At 38.0% G+C, this 27,420-nt stretch overlaps 5 protein-coding genes across 7 annotated transcripts; 3 read left to right on the forward strand and 2 right to left on the reverse strand.

Annotated features, from left to right (window-relative positions):
• Window positions 1–665: 665 nt before the first annotated feature.
• On the reverse strand, window positions 666–3,699 carry LOC103993542 (uncharacterized). 3 transcript variants are annotated; one of them, XM_009413638.3, is made up of 5 exons: window positions 3,570–3,699; window positions 3,247–3,446; window positions 1,699–1,804; window positions 1,084–1,232; window positions 666–1,003 (listed from the first exon to the last, which is right to left on the reverse strand). In XM_009413638.3, exons 1-5 carry the CDS (start codon window positions 3,646–3,648, stop codon window positions 908–910), a joined length of 630 nt encoding a protein of 209 aa, XP_009411913.2. In that variant the 5' UTR covers window positions 3,649–3,699; the 3' UTR covers window positions 666–907. The 3 variants fall into 3 exon arrangements, with proteins under 3 accessions (XP_009411913.2, XP_009411914.2, XP_009411912.2); XM_009413639.3 differs by having other exon boundaries at window positions 3,247–3,423; window positions 3,570–3,686; XM_009413637.3 differs by having other exon boundaries at window positions 3,247–3,689.
• A 343-nt stretch (window positions 3,700–4,042) lies between these two features.
• Window positions 4,043–9,166, forward strand: LOC103993540 (uncharacterized protein At5g49945). Its single transcript, XM_009413635.3, has 3 exons — window positions 4,043–5,122; window positions 8,289–8,492; window positions 8,598–9,166. Exons 1-3 carry the CDS (start codon window positions 4,124–4,126, stop codon window positions 8,826–8,828), a joined length of 1,434 nt encoding a protein of 477 aa, XP_009411910.2. The 5' UTR covers window positions 4,043–4,123; the 3' UTR covers window positions 8,829–9,166.
• A 2,469-nt stretch (window positions 9,167–11,635) lies between these two features.
• LOC135644881 (uncharacterized) lies at window positions 11,636–15,552 on the reverse strand. The gene is made up of 5 exons (XM_065162827.1): window positions 15,333–15,552; window positions 13,534–13,730; window positions 13,141–13,242; window positions 12,101–12,152; window positions 11,636–11,992 (listed from the first exon to the last, which is right to left on the reverse strand). The coding sequence occupies exons 1-5, from the start codon at window positions 15,421–15,423 to the stop codon at window positions 11,880–11,882; spliced, it is 555 nt and encodes a 184-aa protein (XP_065018899.1). The 5' UTR covers window positions 15,424–15,552; the 3' UTR covers window positions 11,636–11,879.
• A 4,951-nt stretch (window positions 15,553–20,503) lies between these two features.
• LOC135644074 (probable magnesium transporter NIPA6) lies at window positions 20,504–26,136 on the forward strand. The gene is made up of 9 exons (XM_065161494.1): window positions 20,504–20,887; window positions 20,986–21,042; window positions 21,121–21,211; window positions 21,315–21,475; window positions 21,617–21,744; window positions 21,826–21,963; window positions 24,443–24,535; window positions 24,627–24,744; window positions 25,616–26,136. The coding sequence occupies exons 1-9, from the start codon at window positions 20,713–20,715 to the stop codon at window positions 25,744–25,746; spliced, it is 1,092 nt and encodes a 363-aa protein (XP_065017566.1). The 5' UTR covers window positions 20,504–20,712; the 3' UTR covers window positions 25,747–26,136.
• A 460-nt stretch (window positions 26,137–26,596) lies between these two features.
• Window positions 26,597–27,350, forward strand: LOC135645402 (small ribosomal subunit protein uS17c-like). The gene has a single exon (XM_065163740.1). It carries the CDS (start codon window positions 26,652–26,654, stop codon window positions 27,099–27,101), a length of 450 nt encoding a protein of 149 aa, XP_065019812.1. The 5' UTR covers window positions 26,597–26,651; the 3' UTR covers window positions 27,102–27,350.
• The last annotated feature ends 70 nt before the right edge of the window (window positions 27,351–27,420 follow it).

A 27,420-nucleotide genomic window follows, 5' to 3' on the forward strand; every position in this document is an offset into this window, starting at 1 on the left:
CATGAACATCAATGTATGGAGTAAAATTTGAACTTGGTTTTTGAAAGAATCTTCTTTATCTGAACATGAAGAATCAATTCATAATTTTAGATTCATACAAACAGTATATAAACAATGGTAATATCCCATCATTACTCTATCTTGTCTACCATCAAAGAGAAAAGTTCTCCCAAGAAATATCGATGAGGTACCTCCATGATTGTTAGAATAAATAGATAATTGGGAGAAATATTCAAGTCATTAAAAAGATTATACTTACCACTGATGAGAACATATGATTAGCATGCATGGATGTAGGGTGAACCAGAAGAAGGAAAAAATTTGGTAGGCATGACATGTGTTAGTGCCTTAATCATCAACTGGCTCAACACTAATTGAGGGTACACGACCACATAAAAGCAGCAACAACAAAGGAATGCTTTCAACAGAACATTATGCAACACCATGCAAATTACAGTGAAATTGGGCTATCCACCTGCAATACAAAAGTGTTGTAAGAATTTTGAAATCGCGGTGAAGATGGTGCTGCTTATCTGTGGAGCTGTACATTCAAGACAGATTCTTATACCGCATTCCAGATAAACCTGGAAAAACTTTAGAACATCAGATTTCAGAGCCATTCAAATTCATCCAATTCTGCAAATGGTTAGTTTGGACTCGGTTAATTGAACCCAGAAGAATTCCTGCTGGTTAGGTTTGATAAACAAATTTTGGATCTAGTTTATCACTTGAAATCTCAAATTTCTAAGCTACTTCTCTTATCAATTCCAGTTCTCGAGTCTGTGATGCCGCTAGAAAATGATCAAAATCCCTATGAATCGTGTAACACAGCTTAATATTACAGGCTTCCCTAGCTTATGGAAAGAAAACCAATGTATGGATTGCTCAAAACATAGAACAATACATGCTATTCCTGTTTGCCACGAGAAAGCCGAGCATCATGCCTCAGTTGTGCTTTTTTCCATTTCACCATGAGATGGCAAAGTGTGAAGAGAGTATTTACCTGAAATTGGAAGAGACGTCTGAGACGAAGAACAAGAAATGAAAACTGCAATTGTAATACGTGAAGACATGTCTACTGACCACAATTATGATCGTTATGATGAGAAGTGGGCTGGACCATAGCACTGAGATAAAGAGACCATGAGGATCAAAATAGTTCTGGCTTGAAAAGCTCTTCCAGTTCCTTCCCAGGAAACTATTTACCTTCTCAGCAAGATACACACCAGAAACTGGAAGAAGAAATTAATTTGAAATAAATATATATAAGTTCATCGTGAGCTATAAAAACTCAACATTCATAGTTATTACTCGAAAAAAAATCTTATAAGTGTCAAGAAATCTCAAGACAAAGCTTGAAGCTTCACTTTATCCACCAACACTCTCTCAGTTGACATGTTAAGATCATACAAACAAAGCTACACTCACTAATTTATCCTCATTCAATCATCTAAACAGCCTTTCAACTATAGAGGACTTTTTTATTCATCTAATAGTGACAATTAGGTTTAAACTTGTCCCACAAACATGACAGATGCTCACTACAAGCAGCATATAAAAATAATAAAACAAGATGTGAACTAATTGAAGTCTCAAGTGGAGCATATGGATTGCTAAAAAAATTTGCTACTTAGCAGACTCAAAAAACAAACTAGTAGTACTATTTCTAGAAAAGGTGATAAGAAGAGACTAACTTACATGCTAGAAGAGACAAGCATAATTGGAAGTTCACATTTTTCCTCGATAATATAGTTACGATCAGCAAAATAAAGTAGAAAGCTAATAAGCATATCAACCAAGGTTCCTGCAAGTCAAGCAAAAAAAGAAGAGAATCACAAATGAAACTAAAAGATAAACAACAATCTTTTGCTTAAGGCCAAAATAAAGAAAAAGACCATTTAAATTAGGAGAGGTGAACAACAAATAGAATTATTTACTTTCAAAATTCCAAGTAAAATGGTAAAATCTTCATGTCATCGCAACTGAGACATGAGAAGGATCAGGAATCATTTTTATTTAGCAAATTTGCGAGACAGTAATATGATCTTAAAATTACATGAACTTACATCACATTAGTAACATGAACTGTTATATATGAAATTCAAATCAGAAGACACAGAATCAAACAGATACAATGTTCCACTTGAGACCAAAATCGGGGCAATTAAGTGGTTAGCATATCAACTTATACACAGCGATAAAACATTATAGAAAAGAAACCAACAAATGGTGACACTGCATAGCATTGTTATATTTTGCAAAACAACATTTTCTATTCAAGGATAGGAAATTTTTTTTCATTCTTTTAATTGACTGCCAAAACATTTGCTAGTAAAATCAACATTGTTTATTATGCCTTCCTCTATCTCACTTCTTTACTCACCTTTTCTTCCACGCATGCCAGTGCAATACTAGAAGAGAAAGAGGAAGGTAGGAAGAAGCAGATGCTTTAAACATGGTCATTTCATGCTATAAATTGTATATATGCAAATGTTGACAATGAAGTTATATTCAGTCCTCAAAATTTGTCAAGCAAACCTACTCATGATGTAGTGTCAAATAAGTTACAATCCTTTTCAATAAAAGAAATATGCTTCTGACAGTAATATACACCATAGCAATCAACCCAAAACACTGAAATTTCTTTATGAAGTTATTTCATCATGCATAGAAGATATACTTAATTTGTGAATTCTCACAATCAGTGCAACTGTGAAAGACTGACGATTCTCACATTCGAATCATTGTCCAGTCTTAGGATTTTCTCCTTTCCATAACTGTGATTTCAGGACACTAAATAACCTCCTAATACTTTGTCCTTGCCATGTCCATCTCAATATCCACCCTACCCTTCATTAACAATGATATCGAATCTCAAAATTGTAGTTGGGACTTTACGGTCTTGTTGTCGTTGTTGTATCCTCGTAAACTGTCAAAGGATCTTTGAGAATTGTCAACATTAGTAAGAGCTACATTTGCTTTTTCATACTCATCTTTTTAGCTTTGCCTGAGTTCAGATGGTTCATTCATCCCCTAGTTTATCTCTACCATAACCCTAATACACTGAATTCATTCAACAGGTCCAATCAAAATCTACCATGCTGCAGAAGTTCCAACCATGAATTCCAACCAGAAACCAAATCCTTACATAGTTACCTCGAATTCGATAAAAGAAAAGCAAAATAACAGGGTGCATGAAGTCAAATCAGTAACAGAAATGCAAGAGTATTTGGCTAAAGGGCGCACCTTCCAATCAATTGCGTGGAAGAAACTCACAAAGTTTTCCACGGCCGGGCCGAATCCGCTGCGGAGTTCAGCGGAGAACTTCTCGAAGAGTTCGGAAGCTAGATCAACATGCTCGTTCAGTGCTGCTTTCAAATCTTCCATTGCAGAGGCTGCTCCCAAATGAACAAGATAGCAAATCTGCGAAACAGACTTGTTCCGCCCTAAAGCCATCGATGTGCTCAATACCAAATTCGAGAAGCCATGACTCGCGATCACACGGAAATCAATCCTACAAAGAGAGAGAGAGAGAGAGAGAGCGAGAGAGAGAGAGAGAGAGAGAGCACCTGGCCTCAAGGCTGAGGCGGTGGGATCCCGACGGGGATGGTAGTGTGGCTTGGTGAATCGGAGAACCAACGGATGCATGGAGCTTTCCCGGACACGAGGACTACTCGAGAGATCGCTCCAAACCGAGGGGTCGACACTGACATAGGGGCCCACATCTTCAGAAGGCGTCCTGCGCCTTCCGGCATAGAGCCGTTCACGTGCGTGTCACGTGCCTTGGGCCTGGGCGATGCGGTTCGAACTCAAACATGATGTGATCGAATCACACATTTGGTTCCTTGGCGGAAGAAAACGATTGCCAGAGCCGGCCACGTCCGGTTCGCATCCGTGCCGACACAGGAAACGCGTAATCCCAACGTGGCTTTGATGTCAATATGGAGGATCGTGACGTCAGTGGAGGTTGTCTTGGGATTCTGCGGGGAAGATACCGTGTTTCCTCACGCGATTAAAACAGCACAACCATACCCGTAAGGAACGATAAGAGAGAGAGAGAGAGAGCACCTCGGCTCCTCTCGCCCTCGCCGTTACTCCTCCCACCGCAATACCAAACAAAGCCATGACCAGTCGTTGGCCGCGCTCCCTCACCTCAGCCCTCGCCCCCCGCGGCGACGCCCTCCTCCTCCTCCTCGCCCCCCTCTTCGTCCTCTCCCTCGTTACCCACGAGCTCTCCCGCCACTCTGCCCTTGCCGCCCACTTCGAGGGCTTCGATTCCGACGACCTCGACGAGGCCGAAGACCTCTCCTCCTCCGACGAAGTCCCCCTTGCTGCCTCCCCTCCTCCTCCTCCCGCCACCTCCCTCTCGCGATCGGCCTCCCCAGAGTCCCACCATGGGCCCCCCTCCGCTCCTAAACCCCCGCCATCGTCCGATCTCTGGGACGAGGACGAGTTCGAGGGCATACCCGTCGCCGTCCAATCGGCCGATCCGGCGGCTGCCCCTGCAGATCAGACCCGTGCCCCCTCCTTGCCCTTGCCTTCGCCGGCGTCACCCTCAGTCAGATCGTACACCACTGAGATCGTGTGCATCAGCTTCTTGATCTGCTTCCTGATCAACTACTTCACCGGGAAACGCCAGAACGAGGAGATCGCCCTTGCCTGGGCCGCCAAGTTCGCCACCAAAGACTCCATCTTCGACAAGAACTTCAGCCTCTTGGGCACCGGCGACGGCAAGGACACTCCGCTCCTTCTGAAGGAGGGCCAGGATGTGTTCAAATTCTATGCCAGCGGCCGACGGTACTGCCAGAGTATGCTGGCCACGATGGAGATGCGAAGCCGGCATGACCTCATCTCGAGGGCGCTCGATCTGGTGTTTCGCAAGAGAGATGTGATAACGTTTGAGGTGGTGATGAATGAGGACGCTATGGATCACGTTGTGCTGGCGCTCGCCAAAAGGAAGATGGCCAAGGCAATGCACAAGGAGGAGAGGGACCTGGAGAGATTTGCAACCCTGGGGGTGATGCCGCTGTCTGGGAGGAAGTGGGTAGCTGATGAGGTTTTGGTGGTCGCAGAGTCAAAAGAAGTCGCAGGGGATCTGATCACGGAGGTCGCTCTTGATCAGGTGAACTTACTTAGTGATTTATGCCTTCTGCATAATATGTTTGTGTTACCTCCCTTGTACGGAGGATGACTTTATCACACAATACAAAATCATATTTCTAGTTTCTTGGAATGACAAAATAACCAATTAATTGTTGTTTGCAAGCATATGTTCTTGATGGGTTGTTTTCCAACATTAGTTCCAATAACATCATGGAATAGAAAAGTTGCACAAAGTATTGTTAGGATGTTAGATGGTCGATTAATGCCATGTGTTTCACATACTTTCTTACGACTCTGTTAACTTTATTATTGTATAATTGCTTTTATTAATCCTATTGTGCGATATAGAACAAGAGGATTCTTGTATAATCGCTGTTATTAATCCTATTGTGTGATATAGAACAAGAGGATGCTCATTGAAAACCTATGAAGAGAAATATACTCTGAAAAGAAGGTTCAGCGAAGATTTCTTCATTTTCTCACGTTTACTATCTTTGTAGATCTCAAGTATTTGTATTTTTTTATATAATTTGACCTTATAAATATTCACTCAACTTCTTTTATGGGCTTAATGCTGATTAATTTAGTGTGTATATGTATGTGTATACACACAGACACACACACACACACATATATATATCCTCTCAACTTCTTTTGTGGGTCTAATGGTTTTTGTTTTTTGGTCCCACACAGCTTTATTTGCATGGTCTAATGCTTAGTCTAACATACAATCTGAATGTGGCTAGTTCGACTAGACAACCTATGTAGTCAGGCATCACAATGCAACTGGACAGTAAGTTGCACTTGGCTCACATAAATAGTAACATGATAAAAGGCTTCATGGTCAGGCACAACCTGAGGTTGCAGGGGAAGGCCCTTCATGAAGATACGATAAACCTTGTCCATGATCATTATTGAGATTTAGGACAGCCAACAATAGGTAGACTCATTGGGGCAAGGCTGCTATGGGAATGTCCTCTTGCAGATTCATTCTCATTATCTGTCTTGTTTGGAAATATTACCTACGTGGTGCATGAAATAGCTTTTACATCACTAGATTTTGTTAAGCTATAACTTATGACAACAACTTGTGAATTTCTCAAGAGGAGAAGAAGAAGAGTACACGTACAACAAGTGAGGAGAGAGAGGCGTTAGGGTGTCTTTTTCTTTTCGCAAAGGGCAAGTAGTGAAGGTGTGATTCGAGCTTGGGACCTTGTGATAACTAAGCTAGCCAGTACATTCAAAAAAATATGTCGGATGAGATTTTAAATCCTCAAACTTTAATATTAGAGTTGTTATGATTAAAAAAATAAAAAATCTAGGTGGTAATCCCGTTCACAAGACTTACGATCGCTAAGCCTTGTATCACACCTGGGTTGGTCGAAAAAGTGTGTCCACGAGCCGGTTCATTGCCACACCAATAAATACCATTTGGTGCTTACTGGCTAATGCCAAATTCACACCCATGGTATGTGTATTTATCACTGTAGTATTCTGGTGAAGGTATCACTTGCTTGTGACGGAAGAAAGAATTGTTAATATGGTTATGTTAATAGAAGGTTTCATGCTATGGTCCGATTAAAATGACACATTGGATCTTGTTAGAATGATATTCCGTCTCAAGATCTCAGTATCTAAGTGAGTTCAGCCCCAAGACAACCGTAATACGTAATTGGCTTTTTTTTTTTTAGTCACTGGGGTTTGATTCAGTTGGTAAGCTGCAGCTTTAATCAGTACCTCTTTGTCGCATTTCATTACGTTTTCCAACACCTTTGTCAATTCTTCTTTTGAGACCCACATGCCCGACAGCCATACTCAATGTAAATAAGGCAATGCTGCATAGTTGGTATCCGTTTTTGATTTATACACTGCCAACCATTCAAATCACTCACCCTTGCACTCATGTCCAAACCATTTAATTTTCTTGCAACTCGGTTTAGAAGTATAATTTTTTACTTCTATGCGAACAACTATACCAGATTTTGATGTTTGTTTGATTGCCACTTGCTACTAGATTTTTTTCATTATTTTTTCACTTAAATTTTATCATATTATGCATAGCTTCGGACAGCAGATTCTAAATTATAAATAAAGATTTCTATAATGTTTATAAATCATAATGAAGCATTATATAATTTCTATTAATAAAATGTAAATAAAGATTATAAATAAAGACCTTGATAAAAATTATAGATAAAAATTTATATTATGCATTGCTTCGGACAGCAAATTCATTTAATAGACTTTAATAAAAATTATAAATAAAGATTTATATATTTTTTAGTTAAATAAAAATTTAAGCAAAATATGACTCTTTATAGATCTCAATAGTAGCAAAATATCCCCATAGCCGACCCCAAATAATTGAGACTTTACAATTTTGTTATTGTTTTTGAATTTTGTCATATTGATTGAATAACATCGATTTTTTGGCATGACAATTTACAATAAGGTATATTATTGATTGAAGAAGTGCTGCTGGCAGCCATATTGGTCTTGAATTTTTCACTTGTCCAGATTGATTCGTTATTAGTTTCAATATGGCTGATTTTAGTAAATCTAAGATATTAATTCCTTTTTTATGATTTAAAACCACAGTCATCTCAAGTTTCAAGGAATATCCATTTTTAAGTCCTTGTGATTTTTGTTTCCATTGGATCATATATAAGCATTGATATATTTTCTATGAATCCATGCCCCCTTGTGGTTCTTCTATCATTTTTTGTTGTCTGCAGCAGCTCATCTTATCCAAAGTGCTGTGGATTGTTGACAGTGCTCTGGTTCTTATGAGGCTCATCGATTAGCAATTAAACTGGTGGAAACAAGCCTATTTTGGAGGACTTCCTCTTGCATTAAATGAATAATAGGAGAGATTATTCAAAATATTCTAGAGAGAATCTGTTTCCAATCCTTCTTTTGATAGCATCAAGCTTTTGTACATGGCTCAGCAGCAGCTTTTCTTAATTATTAGAGAATCTGTAGTGATTCAACTTGATGTGGAGTAACACAAGTTACAGATGGACAAAACTGTTATGTTGACATTGGATGCTGTCGCTAGAATGTCTGCTAAATGTTTATGCTATATTTCTTTATTTAACAAAGTATAGGCTAGGACTTTTTCATTGACATTGCCCGATCAAGTAGATGTTATTGAGTCATTAACATTATACATATTTTATGTTCAGGTTTTTGGTGACAAGGCATTTGAGAAGTTTGGGAAGTGGTTCATCTCACTACATTTCTCTGATCAACATCCAGGATCTCACAAGAAGAGACTCATATTTAAGTTTGCTCTTCCAGATGCCAACAACATGGCTGACATGTCGAGATTGGTTGCTCTTGTACCATATTATATCGATTTAATTGGGCGGTACAAACTAAGTTCTCATGTGAGTGAAGTGTGACCATTCTGAACATTTAAGTCATCTGTTTCTTGACGTTAAGACCACTAACTTTTTAACTGTGATAATGTTCGTAATTCGTTTGTATCACAGGCCCAATCCAAAACAGAAGCAGCCAGAGCAAAGGCTACCAAGGAGGAATACAAAGAACAACAGAATCTGAGACAAGAGGTGATGCAAAAGAAAAAGGCAGAAAAGAAGAAGTCGTTGGAAGAGGCTGAGATGAAGCTTACTGCCCAGGCAATTCGCAAGAAAGAAGAGAAAGATCGTGCACGGCAACTGAAGAAGTCAATGCCAAGGGTGAAGATGCTCCGCTCTCACTAGAAATCTAGTCATCACTTGGTGTATCTTGTTGCTTTGGTTTTACTTTCTTCAGCGGCAGTGCAACACCTGATAATGCTACTCGACTTAGTGCAGCATTTCGAGCAGACCAGCTGATTTGTGCTTAAGATGCTGGTAAACCGATTAGTACTGATACATGGTGGTCATAAGACCTTTATTAAATTGATACAGGTAGCTTAAGTCTACAGCAGCTTTTCAATGCAGATCTAGCATAGCACAGCATCTGCTGTTATTCCTCTTAGCAATTTACCTGGATTTGTCAACAATGTGTACTTTATGTACGTTATTGGTCGAAATTATGCTGTTTTGGTTGGTTTTAATTGTTGCTTGTGATAAAATTAGGATGAACTTTAAGAACAAACCTTTATTTTTTCAATTTTTACCGAAACACTCGCTTTTCCTACAAAGAAACTATCTGAACTTTCAATTTGGTGCATAATTTTTATATTCTTGATTTGTATATATCAATACCTTAGCTTCAGTTTCGATGTAATATTTCTGATATATTCCTTGTTAGTAACATATAACATTCAGTTTTTGGCCAAAATGCTCAAAAACTTTTGACTTGGCAATTTTCTAATTCTTGATTTGTATATATTAATGCTGTAGATTCAGTTTTGACCCAATATTTCTGATGCATTCCTTATGATAGCAACATACTATAGGGTGTTTGTGACTGCTAAAGCTTTCCATCATAATATTTATCTCCATAGGTTGTCAAATTAAATATAATTAGAGAAAATAAGTGAATATAGGACTTGTTTACATAGAACTTGCATAACAAAATGAAAGATTTGGTGGAGTGATCTGTAGGTGTTTGTAATCTTTTATGTTGCTATCAAATTATGCAAAACTTGTTTGGCTATGATCATGACATCACGATTTTATATTATAGAATGATAATTATTGTCCGAAAAGCCTTTATTATTAGTTTGGATGATTACTGAAGAGTAATTAATTTTAGACTTTTAACTCTTTAGAGCAAAACCTCTGTTTTTATCAAAGATTTACTTTCTCTCTCTCAGAAATAATTTAGTTGTTGTAATAGTTTGATTTGATCTGTTTTCTTTTCCTCTTTAAAATAAAGCAAATCAAAATGGACTTAAGTCAACATTTAAAAAATGAGATAATAAGCAATAAAAATCTATAACTAACTAACTAACTATATATATATATATATATATATATATATATATATATATATATATGTATATATATATATATGTATATATGTATATGTATATATACATATGTATATGTATATATACATATGTATATGTATATATACATATGTATATGTATATATAAATATGTATATGTATATATATGTATGTATATGTATATATATGTATGTATATGTATATATATGTATGTATATGTATATATATGTATGTATATGTATATATATGTATATATATGTATATATATGTGTGGGTAAATTCTTCGGACAAAAAGAAAAACTCCTTTTCACGTTTTTCAACTCCCATTTTTGCTTTATTCCCTTCGAACGTGTCTTATTTTCTAGAAATGAGATGACTCCGACGATTGTTATGATCGTTTCCACTTCATCACCCGATCATATTGCCATGGCCACCCTTGTCCCCATCGTCCCACCATGGCTACCTCTGCTCCTGCCACCACCTTAAAGACTCATAAGGCCTAATGCCAGCTTCACCAGAAAAGTCAACAACAGGTTTAGGAGAGGGTGGGGTGAGAAACATCGAAGTGGCAAGCATGGGTGTCTCGTCGTCATCTCGAAGACCAATGAGGTCCACCTAGACTTGCTCTTCCTTGACCTCAATGAGGCCCCTCTATTGCCTTGTGACACTCCTTCCTATCAACTCCTCACTTGTCGCTCGCTTGCTCGCTCACTCACTTGATCACAGACGTCCTCTGGGGAGGAGTTACCTAATACCAACCTCACTAGGGAAGTCAATGACAGGTTCAGGACCAGGGATGAGGGGAAGAGTGGAAGCGATAAGTAAGGGCACGAGGGTCGAGTGAGAAACCATGGGCCGAGGAGGCGACAAGAGGGGTGTTATAAGTGTTGGATATGTTATCTAGGGTTTGATTAGATTAAGTGTTGGATATTTCTTATTCTTACATGTTTTGAGGTATTCGTGATAGTTGGGTTGTTGTTACCTACTTGACACTATATTCGGGCATTAATGTAATGAGTCAGGGCAACCTCCTAATCGACTATTTGCAATTCATGATACTTAGATAGCTAAGGTACCTTGTGTTATTTTCGGATGATAATATAGTTTTATATTAAAATTGATTAAGATCAATATTCATAAGATTTAACATAATTTTATTCTTATTGTCAGTAATCTAATGTAATCCTCTGCCCTTTTCATCCAGGCTTAAGACTGACCAAACTCAATCTGTAAACTCTTAACTCTCTTTAGTTTTATCTGTAACTTATGTTTCAATATCTGTATATTGAAACTTTCTTTACTTAGATCCATGCATTCATTAGATCAACTTATTATCATGGCATTTCCAAAATAAATTTACTTTTTTAGCATTTAACAAATCAACTTTCTTTCTCTAAATCTGCATAGTTCCGAAGAAAGTGAAAATTAAATTAAATGCACTCTATCAAGCCATTAAATAGTAGCAGGGAATCCAAGAGCAGTGTTGAGGCACATTTACCAACTTGGAGTTAATTTATGACCATTTTCCAAACAAAAATTCATAGAAAAAAATTTTACTAAATGAACCTCGACATCAAGATTTTTAATGACATAAATATTCCAAATATTCTGACAAGGAAGAATCTATAATACAGATAAGGTACCATCTGAACTCAAAACAGTTGACTTCAAGATACATGTTTACAAATTGTCTTCTTAAACTTGAGGTGCCATATATGATCAAACTGAAGAGAGCTAGTACTGCTAAAATAACTAGAAGCACTTGAAAAAGAAAAATGACAGAATAACTTCCAGATTTTGATTGTTCAGGAAATTTTGCTAGAAACTTCTCTATTGGAACAATACTTTATATAGCCATCCAAAAGCAAGCAATTCAAGCACCTCCATGACGGTTAAGAAGTAAAGCGCGGTATACAGCAGCAAGGTTGAGGAACACGATCACCAGTACGAGGAGGTCATCTAGGAAACCGACAAAACCGAAGATTCCTACACCAAGGCATTAAAATTTGTCATTGAAACTTGAAAGTAACACCAACATGATACTGCTAATAATCCAAAATTATATCCACAAGATTTGAGTCAATGTCATCTTACGTTCTGGGAGAATGTCAAAGGGGCTGAGTACATAAATCACACTGAACAGCATCTGCAAATTTGAGTCAGATTACTTGACCTAATTAAGTTAAACCTTAGCCTTTAACAAACTAGAACTAGGAATAAGGTTGCAATTTAAATAAATTTGTAATTTGCAGAAAGAATAAACAGGGTCTAAGTTTTATAATTTGTGTATATGTTAAGACTAACATTCGATCTCTTTCCTATTTTTAGACATCAATAATAGAGTCAAACTGAAAATATTTTCAGATTATCAGAATCTACTGTTGTTGCATTTCTGTATCCACTAATTCTTAAACTAGCTCTTGCAGCCCACTATGCAGTGTGATGCTCTGCTGATTGCTCAAAGTTGATACATAATGAATTATAAGCTCAACAAACTCAACCAAATATGACGATGAATTATAAGCTTAGCATGCTGGGCTTAGCTAATTTGATAGGTTATATAGTAAAATTCACCCAACTCCAAGGAACACAAATATCGTGACTGCAGGCAGACATGCTAATTAATGGTTAATTATGCAAGACAAGGGAAAGCATCATGCTGAATCATGCCCATTCTGAACACAAGCCTAAAACCTAGATGCGGGCATAAACATATCAGAGTACCATGCACATTATTGATATACAACCTTCCTGCACAGTTGCATGAACGAAGACTTTGGTTTAAAATACCCTCCAAATTAAGAAGGATCCCAAGTCTGATATCTGTAGAACATATGATCCTATTAATGTCAATGGAAACTAGTTTCCTACAACTCATTGGATACATCTGGTTTCATGTTTCACACCTCCTTTAAATATTCTGTGCCTGTAACTATTAACTCGAAAAGGAACCAAAAATATTGGTTAGATTGATAGAATCTTGAAATGGTCATGCAACATATGCGCAAGGAAAGTCAATAAAGATTGCCTCTCATATCTTGATAACAAATTTATAACCAACTCACATAAGGAGAACATATTAATACTACTTAATGCATCACATTCTGCCAAGTTATATTTTTGCATGAACTTACAGACAAGACTGTCCGTGCCCTAAAGGCAAGAGGAAGTGCCCTCTGAGGATCCATCCATTCTCTTAATAACCTTCTAAGGAAGAATGGAACGTCCCGCAAACTCTGCATAACATGAAGCATTGGTTAGATCTTTAACCATTTGATTAACAGTAGCTAAACACATTCTAAAAACTAAAAAGGATATTTATCTAACAAATATCAGAACAATTAATTATTACTAATATGACCTTAGATGATTGTAAATACGAGCATGACTCACATTGTAAAATTTACCAACTAGATTGATGGGACAAATCATAAAGTTATATAGCACATGAATGAATATGTTTAGTGGAGCAAGCTAGAAGCCTCTTAGAGACTCCATTTGTATCGAAATGCTCACAGGAAACACACCTGAATAAGGCCATTTGAGCCGCTGCCAAATTGACGATTGTAATTCTCAATATTTCGAAGTACTCGATAAGCTTCACGGTCATAGCTTTGGTATAACGAGGCACCAGGTAGAAGTAAAGTTATCAAACGTCGACATAGAGGACACTTGCATGGCTGAAGGGTAAATCCAGAACTCCATACCCGCATGATACAGCTTCCTAAGAACACAGAATCATTAGCCATAACAATCACTAAACCAATGAACTTTTTGTGGTAACAATAGACTATTGACTCCACTGCATATTTGCATATCTAATGAGAAGGGACAATAACCTGTTTTGATCTCTATACGTTTATTCAACAATATGTAGAAACTAAGATCATATTCCACCATCATAACTTAGACACTAAAAATGGTTATGCAGAAACAGCAGTCATGGGTGATATGTGGAAAGACAAAAGAAATCTTGCAGAACTAGATATCTGATTTGAGGCATCTTCTACTCTAGTTATCGGGGAATGAATTATTTTCTTGTACTTCTGATGTGTACTTAGAGTCCATTTTAGACCTTAAGCCATATACCATCCTTAAATATATAAGAAACCATATACCGTTACAGTAATTCTTCTCGTTACAACTAAAACATTAAATTTTCTACAATTGATCGAGATAAAGCAATTATGACACGGATATCAAAGAGAAAAGACTAAATATTGCCACATTATCACTATTTAAAAGCACCATAGGTGAAAAATGGAAGAGATAAAAAGGAAAAACAAAGTAGTCCTGCAGATGTGTGCAAGTCTTGATTTTCAGAATAAAAAAACTTATCAGAACTATCAAACAAAAGTTTAACAACAGAAACAGATTGCCTCAATTCCTTAAACAAAATACGGATTAGCTTGTTCAACATTATAACATGGGAAACATAGCCTACTACATGAGGTTATCATCCATGTGGAGGACAGGGCTGTTTATGCAACTTAAACGATTAAAGGCCAAATCATGATAAGCCAACTTTATAATTATGGTTGAACCACAGCTTAGTTCATCAAGAAGAGAAAAAAACATAAAGAGAAAGGATAAACCCATTAGGCCAACCATTCCTATAAAACTTAGTAATGTTCTATTGCCGACATGGTGGCACCATTCATCTAAATTGTGTATCGGGTTTCAATGGGATGCTCAGCAACCAATCAAGTTTGTTGATCTCCAAGAAGTGTCAGCGAGCCTCCAAAAAACAGAAAGGGAGTATCTAAAAATTTTATTCTGTACTTTAATATGTGTACCACAAAATTCAAATCAGTCTAAATAACAACTTCAAGTGACTAGAACCCAAGGTCAAGTAAATAACCTCTTTGCTTGCGGGGGTAAAGCAAGACGCACATTGAAGGGAGCTTTGTGCACTAAGCTCCCCTTTTTAATCCATATAACCACTTTATAATCCTCAACAATACAGCTACAAACATCATCAGACGTTTAATGTAACTTTAAAAATAAAAAACATAGTAATTTTTTATGCACATTACAATATCAGGACCATTTGATGCTGGGATAGTTAATTCCCGTGTTTCAGACACTACTACTTGAGCCAGATTAAAGTACATCCAAATTTTCTTCCAAACGAAATCGGCACGGCAAAGCATATACACCCAAATCGAGGCCAAACTTGGTGACAATAAAATAATCTGGCAATGAATCATAACCGATTCCTGTACACCAGTGCAAAGAAATCGACACGATGGCCAGAGATTGCAGATCAAGAAATGGAAACGAACACATCTAAACCTATTGAGGGATTGAGAAAGGCAGATCTCACCGCAGAACCAGTGGGAGCAGTTGGCCTGACACGGGAGGTTGAACCTCTCGTGGCAGACGCAGCACAAGTCGTCCACCGGCGGCGAACTCATGGCTTTTCCTTTCTCTCTCTCTCTCGACTCCAACAAGAGCGGACGCAGATGGTCCTCCTAAACCCGCCCCTCGGGAAGCGGGCGGCAGCCAACGACCTGCCCCATCTAATAATTAACGAAGACCTCGGCATCAGTCGTCTCCAGTCGTCGATTGTTTATAAGGAGAGACGACTCCATTTAGCAGCTCCGGACGGCTCAGATTCGAAGCGGTTGTGGGGCCCATCACGGATGGACGGATCAGGATCAATGCAGTGCATCCCTCCAAAATGGACGCCATGGATCGGATGGATGCACGAATCTTAAGGAGCTGATGTCCATGCAACGATAATTATGAGAAAAGAAAAGCTAATTCGGAAAAGAATACCATCGATTCATCTTTGTATATGTCTCACATATATAGTCAGTCATATTAGATTGGCAAAAACATTATTTCCAGTATAAAATGCATCCTCATAAAATAAAAAAATCAATAATTTCTACACCAAAAATAAAAAATAAAAAAAATATATATATAGAATTTTAATGATAATATATCAAATCCACTTTTTACGGATTGAGGGTCATGTATTAAACTCATTTAATGATAATAATTTCCAAGCCTGCAATTTTAATGTCGTCTATCGCTCTAAATTCAAATTTAGTACAAATCCATGGATTTACATTTAATTTCGTTCAAAAATAAGAATATCAAGAAAGACAAACGGAGGGAGGGAAATATTTGTTGCATTGATTTTTGTACAAGGATATAAATGTAAAAGCACCAAAAGTCAATACCGGACTCCCTCTCACTAGCCATTATATATAAGCATCTTGCTTCGCAGCTTCCCAATAATTCCCGCCGACGAAGGCGCTGCATGTTCTCGCTTCCATTTGAATCCCCATCTCGATTTCTTCCTCGGAAGAAAGCTCGATAAGGGGATCGCTTCCTCTCTTATCGTCCTTGTCGATCGAAGGCGGCGGTGGGACTATGGCAGCCCCAGGAGGAAGGGCTCCGTGAAATCATCGGCTTCCTCGAGCAGCAGATGATCTCGCCCTTCTCCGATCGGTCTCAGATGTCGCATCAAATCGAGTTCTATAACCGGTTCCCCGAATTCAACAATTACCTCGTCATCATTCTCGTGAGCGCCGAGGTTGTCTCGTCTTCCTCCTGCTTTTCTACTTCTTGCTTCTGTTTGCGAGATGTTGCCCTCGATTGATCATCCAAGGGTTTAGTGCCTTCCATGCTTCCTTAACCAGAAAATATCATTAGACCTTTCTTTAGTTCGTTCGTTCTTTCTTTCTCTGGTTCTTTTCTCTTTCGCTCTTTGTTTCAATCTGTCTTTCTTTTTTTTTCCGTGCCATGTCGTAGTTTGTGAGAACGGTTGTTTGGGCCGTTTCCTGATTGAAACAACAAAAATGGTACCAGAAATCCTGTTGCAATTTACTTGAAATTTGACTTCGGGATGATGTGATAGTGGAACTGCACAATGTTAAGTATCTTAGATGCTGATAATTTTAGTCATGCATGTTTTTTTATTATTCTACAGATGCAAAGGAAACTTAGAAGGAGAAACGTTTTTTAATGCGCAGGTGAAAATGTTTTCGTGATCCGATTTAGAAAAATAGGAGATACGATGCTTTGATGGGATATCAGAAGCTGCTATTTAGATTTCTGGACTTCAGCACCTACTTTGTTCTGATTGTCCGTTTACTTTCTTGGATCTGTTGTCAATACGGTGAAATAAACGTGGGTTGTAAAGGTATATACCAAACATGACAGGGCTAGTTTAATAGTATATATATATATATATATATATATATATATATATATATATATATATATATATATTTATCGAATGAGATTTTGAACATTGGCCTGGTGATGATTGAGGATTCAAAACTTCATTCGAAATATTTTTACATCTTAAACTTTGGTCTAATGGTGCACTAGGCTCGTTTATCAAAGGTTGAGGTTCGAAATCTCATTTAACATATTTTATTTTACTAACAAAAAGATAATGAAGGTGTCGGCTAATTTAGCTGATAAAAACTTAAATAATTTATCGTAAGGTTCTAAGTCGAATCTTGCCTTTATCACTTGCCCTTTGCAAAAAAAGAAAGAAATTTAATGACTCATATTATTAGAGAATTTTGAGATGTGATATTATTAGTTGATCCCAGATTTGGGCTTCTGGTGTAGGCTGACATGAACAGATTACTTCGTTGGTGATTAGTGTTCAAGTCACAAAGAAGTCTCAGCTCGTAGGAGTATAACTGTTACATTAATCAAACCCAGATCTTACATTGGCCAGGAGCCTCGCTCTCTATAAGCCTCTAAGCTTGACTTTCTTCTTATGTCAAGGCACAAAGGCTAAGTAGGTACATAATATCAAAACCTTTGCTAGTATCTTAGGACATAATAAGATTATCTGAAAAATGTGAAGGTTGATTCATCTCAATGTGTTATCATTAATCTTATTAAAACCATATACATTTTCTTTGAAGGTTGGTTTTTGTAATAGTGTCTTTGTTGAATGAGAGTAGATCTTTCTCATGTAACCGAAGACTTTAAAATGCATATGTTCAGATAATGAAAAATTGTTGGGCAAGTGTTGTCCAGTAAATTCTTGATGGATGAGCTGGTTTGAATATTTCTGGTTTCTGTCATATTGAACACACAACAAATTATCAGTGTGACATCTTTTTCTTGTACGCAGAGTTCTCTGTGGTACTTAAAGAGTTACTGACTGGTTATAGATGTATTTTGGATTTATGTTTCTGTAGCATCCACAATAATGTCATTCTTGGTTGCAATTCTGCAAAATTCAGAGGTGAATGAGTGTATCTTCTTTTTTTTTTTTTCGAAATCTGTAATTTCAGTCTCTCAATCCTTTCTGTTCCTTTGTTTGTTTTGTTTTGTGATGATAGGATATGCTAGGTATACTAGTAAACAACGGGTGTCATAACTCTTGGGAGGCTCGGCTGGATATGCCCAGAGCTGGTAGCACCACATTTGCAACATTTTTGTAAGCCTTGGTGCTCTGCTTTATTCAAGTAAGATGTTATTTACTGTGGACCACTTCATGTCTTTTTTTATGAAATTCTTGGGTTATATCAGGAAGAAATTATGGTCTTACATATTTTTACCTTACAATGATAAAATTATTTCTGAATTACTTAATTTCAGGTTTGCTAGGATTATGAATCTGTTTCTTTCCTTAAGAGAATAATGATGTTCATTATTAAAGTTTTTGTATTACTGGTCAATATGTGCCAAAAGTTGATAGTAATATTAAGTCTTAATCATTTTTACTTAGGATTAATCGAATCGTCAACATAGCATGTCCCATATCAATCGTAGTATAGTATATGTGAGACGTAGTTCAATGATAGCCCTGTGATAAGTCCTCTGACTCCATCCATGAGTAGTCATTTTCTACTCGAGTTCATTTACCATGTCTAAATACTAGGTCGATTCTGATACCAAATGTCATGACCTAGACATAATGGGCCAATTGGCCTATCAACTTCATTTGGCCTAAATCATTAACCAAAATGCTTAAGTTGACGTTTTTACCTCGGAGGTATCTTGGACAGTTTTACGTATACGGGTTCGGACCACATCGGACTGTCATGATGTCAACGATATTTTTACCTAATATATGACATATAATGAAGTTTGCCAATTACTGAATTGATATAAGCAGGTACATAATTTTCTTTTTAAACCTTATTTTTTCACCTACTATATCATAAATTTTTAATAGAACTAATACAATTATCTGCTCTAGATACGTGGAGCGCCCCAGGTGGTGGAAATGTTGTCAATATACCAAGTTTAATATAGCCAGGTGACTAGCTATGCCCATCTGTAGTTATTGTGAAATCATGTTCGTGATGCAATCAGGAAGGAAGAGATAACTTGTCATTGATATCAGGTCACCCCTGTTTACGAATCACAAAATACGCAATCGAAATTCTGTACATGGACGAAAGGTTTAGCTTAGCATAGGCTATCGGATTTTTTTTTTCTTTTCTTTTGAAGTGTTTGCACTGCATGGATCAGAAAAGAGATATCCAGATATCATTGATCATGCGAAGTATGATTTTGACGTCTACAATTGAAGAGAACAGCATAGTAGGTAACATACTCAATATTTCAATTCTTGATTACAGTAGCCAACAGGTAAAACTAGGGAATGGATTTTATTTTTATTAATGTGTACTCTCTTTCCTTAACTATATGATTCATGCCCTGTAGATTGTATAATGCTAACAACACGAAACTCCGCTGACACCTCATCATAAGCACCGTCCGATAGGCGGTAGGAGCGTTTCGGTTGCAGAGACGACACCTGTGAGGCTTGTAATCCCGTTCCCACATATATATACGTGCTATTGCTGCTTTGACTCAGCTTTCGTGTCACAGATCTGCTTCACACCTCAATTCTTCTACACCTACGAATGCATCCCAGAGCAGCGTGGGACGTGCTGTCCCTGTCCCCCCTTTATGGACAGGACTGGACCGGCAGATGATCCATGCATAATACAACTCCCCACACCACTCTCACCTTCTCATTTGAACTCTCGGATTCGGAGGTACATATATTTACATTGGCGAGCGATTTAGATCTAGCAAGGATGACCAATGCCAGGGTAAGAACCGCCGAGAAAGAGGAGAAACGAAATACTCGTCGAGGACAAGTGGACGGTTTATAGATCTCCACATTGTACATTGTTGTTGCCAATGGAGCCAACGACCCGAAACCTGGTCAAAACACCACCCGTACTTTTGGGTATTGTTTCCCACATTTGGCTCTGGTACCGGAAAATGTTTTCGGGTCGGGTACAGAAATCCCGGATCCATGCTCCGATAAGGTTTATAGATTTGGTGTCGGATCCGAATCTGGGGATTATTATACCTCGATCCATAATTTTAATTTCGAAGTTGACGACACCCTGGATGGCCGTGGCTCGTGTGAATTGGCCATCTGAGCGTCAATTCCCCGACAACCCACATTAAATTATAATTCTTTTTTTGTTATTTTTACTGCTCTCATGCTATTTCTGAGAATATGATATATTTTAACGCCCGCCCCTCTCTCTCTCTCTCTCCCTCCGCACGTCTCGCTCTCTCCCTCTCTCTCTCTTCCCGTCCGATTTGTAGTCAAAGCTTATTTTCTTATATTTTTGTTTTTGCCCCTTTTCTTCGTCTCCTCATCTTCTCTCTCCCTCTCTCGCGTTGCGCCGAGGCCTTCGAATGAGGCCCGCGGACTGGTAGATGAGCGGCCGGAGGACGCCGTCCGACCTATGGACAAAGTTCCGATCAACTCTGGGCCGCCGCCCGCGGCGGGGTCTGCGCACTTCTTCGCTGACAACCTCAAGGGTTTCCTGCTCGCCGTCGCCTCCAGCGCCTTCATCGGCGCTAGCTTCATCATCAAGAAGAAGGGCCTCAAGCGCGCCGGTGCCTCCGGCTCCCGCGCCGGTACGTAACCCCTTCCCTCCCCCCCTCCCCCTCCTTATCTTTAGCCCTAATCCCGAACGTGCTGAAATAATAGAGCTTCCATGGTTTGGTTCTTTAAGGCATAGGCGGGTACGGATACTTACTGGAGCCTCTCTGGTGGATCGGAATGGTCACAAGTAAGCCCCTTCTCGTTCGATTCCGTCGCCTCTTTCTTTTATGGTTAGAATCCTTGAGGGAAGTTGAAAGTTTTGCAGTGATTATCGGTGAGATTGCAAATTTTGTGGCCTACATCTTTGCCCCAGCTGTTATGGTGACGCCTCTGGGTGCTTTGAGCATCATCGTTAGGTAAGAAGCGCGAAATCTAAAAGAGTTTTGGGGAATGCAGATTTCGATTAATGGCTAAAAGTTATTTTTTATTGGTTTTTACGCGGAAAAATGGTGGCTGCAGTGCCGTTTTGGCCCATTTCATCCTAAAGGAGAAATTGCAGAGAATGGGTGTTTTGGGCTGTGTGCTTTGCATTGTGGGTTCAACAGTCATCGTGCTCCATGCCCCAGAGGAGAGGACGCCGAGCTCTGTTGAGCAGATCTGGGATTTAGCGACGCAGCCAGGTATTCTACGATGCCTAATTCTTGATCTAATCGATTGCTTGAGGCCTATTCATTCTCATGCATTACTTTTTGTTCAATCAATCTACTTAGTTGGTCATCTTGGTGCTGATGTTGGCTTTTTGCGTATTATTCTTTCTTCAGCCTTTCTTTTGTATACGGCATCGGCAGTTGCAGTATCTCTGGTGCTTATGTTGCATTGTTCTCCACGTTATGGGCAGACAAACATAATGGTGTACTTGGGCATATGCTCTGCAATTGGATCTTTGACGGTAATGGTGCTATAATAATAGTGTGTTTGGCTTCCCTTGATTCTCTGCATTCGTCATCTTAATATTTTGTAAGTTGTGCAGGTCATGAGTATCAAGGCCATAGGAATTGCAATCAAGCTTACATTGGAAGGCGTCAACCAAGCTGGTTACTTCCAAACATGGGTATTTGCAATGGTGGCAGTCTCCTGCATCATAATTCAGTTGAATTACTTAAACAAGGTTGGTGCCTGATGCATAACTTGCACTTGCGTGCAGTTTCACAGGTGTCTTATGGTGCTGCTAGTTTATGCATATCCCGTTGAGATGTTACAGCTTTGCTTTCCTGCAATATTCACAACTTCCTGAATCCTTCTTTCTTTTAGTATTTCTCTTTTACTCTATATGTATGTATATAGCTTTAGTTTAGTTTAGTTTAGTTTATGTATATGCACTTGTATAGTATGAGTTTTGTTTAGTTCATGTTATAAAATATATTGGATCTCAGTTGCTATGTTTTTTAACTTGTTTGGTGTTTTCCAATGAAGTAGATCATACTAGTGTGTGATCAAGGTACATTTCTATCTTTTCCTCCTGTTAGAAATTTCTAGTTGTCTTCTACTGTGTGTAAACTTTTTTTGTTGAACTTCTCAATACACTATGCTTGATCTATAATTGCATCTTTGATCTATTACATGAGTCTTTCATGCATATGGCCACTTGAGATATTTTATTTCATTAGGGTAGTTTTCTATTGTATTTGTAATAAAGCAGTGTAGCTAACATAGAAAATATCATCTTTTAGGCACAATTGTAGAAGTATTTTTTTATATAAATTTAGCTTTTTTTGTGTTTGCCAGCATTTCTCCGTGGAAATCCCATGAAATTGCTACATTTCCCGAATAAAACTTAGCTGATCTAAGATACACATAAATAAAAAAGTGGGGTTTGTCTCCAGAAACATGAAGATCAGTGTTCAATTATATTTATAAGTCTGAAATTGTGCTTCAGAATCATTTTCTGCAGATTTGGCCTAAGAATGTTGTGGTTATTGATATTTTCTTTGGCTCTTCTAGCAATTGTCAGCTGACTTAGAATGTTAGATCCAGGTTATGATCATTAAAAGCCAGCAATGAAACGTTTGTAACGTTAGGGAATCAGTCGGACTCAGATGCAGCCACGTGGATTTATCCAAGTTTGTTCATGTCTACTTAATTTCAGCTTACTTCACAGTTCTGATGAGTTTCCAGCCAGTTCCTCTGGCCTCCAGCTAGTTCTGGCTGCTTCTAACTGGTTCTGACATATCATATTTTGTTGAAGTCGATCTCATTGGATTGTGGTTGGGAGCTGATCTTGGTTGGATGTGGATGCTGAGTAGGAGCCAATCTCTAGCAGATGACCCTGGCTGGTTCTGATCAATCTCCGATTATTTTTTGAAAAAAAAGTTGGATAAGATGATCTGATGATCTGGTTCAATTTGGTCAATCCAGCTTAATTTCTATTCCAAATCTCATGATTGATTATGAACTGATGGTGATATTACAAACCTTGGTTATACTAATTAGTCATGAACTAATCAGGTTAAGGTTTGTGAGATGTGCACTTGGAAGCAATTTTATCAAGAATATAGGCATTTAATATATCAGTTTGGTCTTAGCACAATGTAGGCATGATACCCTTTAACTGGTGCTTCTTGAATTTAAGAGAAGAGGTCTTCTATATAGAATTGAAAGAAAAAATAACTTATCACTAAATTCTGAAGAGAATAGCCAAGTGGTGTCCAAAAGAGGCTCACAATTCTTATTCCTTACTACATTAGGGTAACTGTTATATAACGCCTCTAATAAGCGCTTGCCTTATTCCAGATAGAGAAAAAAGCTCCTAAGATCAAATAAACTAAATTAATCTAACTTAATTAGTGGAAAAAGAAGGGGATAATGAAATAATGTTCAGGCATAGCTTAAATCTTTGTCATAGGGCTCTTTAGTGTGTCCAAAAGTTCCTATCTCAAATCTACTTTTAGATCCTAGAATAAGATAAATTATTACTCTGCTGAAAGTACATGAAAATCTACTAAAAATTTTTGTCAACACGTACCTTCTCCTATAGTTTATGGAAGTGCCTGATGCTTTCCAAGTCTGGGCCGAGCCTTAGTAGAGGGTCCCATCTGCTACTCATTTACTTAGGGAGGATGTGCAACATGGAAGGGACTTACACTTTGGCTTCTGGAAAGAGTTGCAACGGGCCCAGATTTTGCTATCCAGGGAAAATTTTGGTTAATGACTCTTTTTCCCCGGTAAGGTGGCATTTGGGTGATGCTTGTATCAGAGAGTCATACTTTTAAGAATTAGAAAAGCATGATCTAAAATAAGAAAAAAGGTTTGCTTTCTGTATTTGATTTTGTGATATAAAACATGAAAAGAGTGTCCTTTCTGTGTTTGATTTTATGATTAATGTAAGTGCCAGTAGCATTATCTGTTTATTTCAAATTGGATATTGTTTTATATCATGTTTCATGATCAGGATGTTTGTCAGTTTGCTATTAAAGTTATATTTATTTTTCTATCTGTGAATTAGCTTATGACAGTTTACTAGTATTCATGTGAACTGAAGAGCTAACCAAAAGAATTTAATTATATTGTCATCTGACACAGTTTCTCTTCTAAAATTAATTCAAGACCTTGAAAATTCTTATTTTAATTAATCTTTCTGTTCTCTTCAGGCATTAGATACTTTCAATACTGCAGTCGTTTCTCCTGTCTACTATGCCATGTTCACAATTCTTACAATATTAGCAAGTGCCATTATGTTCAAGGTACCGAACATGTCATTGACAAAGTATTATCACTTCTTTTTTTTTTTCTCAATGAGGCTCATCTACAGCTAACTTTTTTGCGCATTTGCAGGATTGGTCTGGCCAGAGTGCAAGTAATATTGCATCAGAGATTTGTGGGCTCATTACAGTAATTTCTGGGACCACAGTGTTACATTCTACAAGAGAATCAGATCAAACTTCCTCTTCAGGTAAATTGAAGCCACCTAGATAATGAAAATGAGACTTTGGCCTGTATAACATTCTTTCTCTTCATTTACCTTAAAGACCTCTTGGTTTTCAGTATAAGATATAGTGTTTATTCTTATTGAAAGTCAAGATTACATGTCCTTGTCTATATTATAGATGCTTTTACATTATTCCCCTTTTCACCAATTCTCTCACTGAGATGATTATTTACCTGTGAACGGTTGTAGGATTGTTACTTGTACAGAATTTCAATATATATATATATATATATATATATATATATATATATACATATATATATATACATATACATATATATATATACACATATATATACATACATATATACATATATACATACATATACACATACATACATACATACATATATATATATACATATATTTATATATATATATATATAAACACATGAAAGGTATGTGGGGCTTTGGTCTCATTTTGGTATTTGTATAACAATTGATACACTAAGTTAAGCATTGTGATAGTGGAAGTGGCCTGTCTGACATCTACTTCTGTTTCTTTTCTTCATATGATTCAAGTCATGTATACTTATCTCATTTTCTCTGATATACTTATAATTCCTATGCTGTGACTTTACCGATGCCATCTTGGAGCATTAGAACTATGGAATTCCTTATGCAAGGACCACAATTGTAGCTCCTCCAATATAATCGGTCATGATCATTTTCCCTGCATAAAGAGAAACATTAAGCTTTAATCATCTTCTTGTTATATGAGCTTATTTGTTTACCAGTTGGTTGCTGTAAAGGAATTTTCTACAGTCTTACCTACAGTTCATTGTTTTCTTTATATCATTGTCATCATACATATGTTTCTTATGCAACCTTGCAGATTTGTATACACCACTCTCTCCTAAAATATTTTGGCACATCCAAGGAAATGGTGAGCTGGGAAAGCTGAAGGATGATGATTTGTTGTCTGGGGAATTTGTTGCTGTAGTGCGCCAAGATCATTTCACATAGAGAGTATTTCCTTCAATTACGTGATGCCAGAAAACACGACTTAATTAAACGATGGCTTAAGATGGAATAGAGTTTTGTAGATTATACAGTAGCCCAGATTGTTAATGTCCTCTGATTACTGCTTGCCATTTCATGCAGTCATCTGGATGATGCTTCCATGCTCCATTGTTCTAGTTCTACGTTCTATTATTTTTGTTCGAGTCTCATGTTGCCGATAAGTAGAAGCTAAGTCCTGGTTTTTTCATTTAGTTGCTAATGACTGGGTTATATAGATTGTGGACTTTAACCCTGGTTTTACTGTAAGAAAGGTGAATTGTGAGGAGCCCTTTTGGTGTAATTTAATGTACAGTTCATGTTTCTTTACTTCAATGCTTAACGGAGTTTTTTAAATCTAGTCAGTTTAGTGGTAAAGATTTTGATGGTATAGATAGATTTGAATTTTGTTTTCGTTATTTATTCTTTGTAAAAATGAATTTTAAATCTAGTTCATTTATTCATCCAAAAGTTTCTTTCTTCAAATGTTCTTATTCTCATTGGATGTTACCTTAGGGCACTTTGCCATGGTCATCTGTGGTAAACTGTCACCTGAGGCGACAAGGATATTATTATTCAGAGTATCTAATCACTTTATGATATATTATTAAGATCTTTATTAACTTTGAGACATTCAAAAATATATTTGATGAGTATCTAATCACTTGAAAAGGTTTTTAGCGCAGCCAACACTAGAAAAGGTTTAGCACAACCAGCAAGAAGAGAGGGGATCAATTTGAACCACAAGAAAAATACCTTATCCAATACATCAAATGAAATAAAATGAAACCCAAACTAGATTTCGCTTAAATCAAACCGAAGATAACTAGCAGCTGCAGCAGTTCTCGCCTCTTCTCCTCATCTCTTTGGCCATGTCGCTCACCTCTTCTTTCCTCCAACTCTCCTCTATCCTCAAGCCTCACCACCCCTCTCAATTCCTCCATGGCTCCCTCCCGATACCCTCTCTTCCCAAGATCCGACCTTTCTCCTCTTCGCCGGCGCCGTCCCCGCCTTCGGTCCTCACCGTCAGGGCCATGAAGGTCACGCAGGGCCTCGTGGTGTGCGCCTCCAGCGACAAGACGGTGTCGGTGGAGGTGGTCCGCCTCGCCCCCCACCCCAAGTACAAGCGCCGCGTGCGCAAGAAGAAGAAGTACCAGGCCCACGACCCCGACAACCAGTTCAAGGTCGGTGACTACGTCCAGCTCGAGAAGTCCCGCCCCATCAGCAAGGCCAAGACCTTCATCGCCATTCCGGTGCCTCCCCGCGATTCGACCAGGGGCGTCAACCTCGGCCTCCCCCTCCAGTCCGCGGAGCAGGGCTAGCGGGGAAGGACTCTTGCTTCTTCTTCTTATTATTATTGGTGAAAGCGCTTGGTGGATGAACTAAAATTCATGCTTTGATGGACCCTTATGCTTCGATCTACTGTTTGCTATCCTTCGTTGTCTCCGAGTTTAAACTTTCACTAGAATATTTTGGTGCCTTTTAGACTTAATTTCTGCGCTGCTCCATTATTTATTTGATGTTACTGTAATTTCCGCCTTCTTTCAAGACTTGAAGACTTCAGTTGGCTACCTTGCGATTTGTGTTGTGTTTTTGAGCGTGTTCTACGATACCTTTCGTACGAGTCTTCTATCTGTTCGA

Source organism: Musa acuminata, chromosome BXJ3-8 (genome assembly GCF_036884655.1).
Source record: "Musa acuminata AAA Group cultivar baxijiao chromosome BXJ3-8, Cavendish_Baxijiao_AAA, whole genome shotgun sequence".
NCBI classification, from domain to species: Eukaryota; Viridiplantae; Streptophyta; class Magnoliopsida; order Zingiberales; family Musaceae; genus Musa; species Musa acuminata.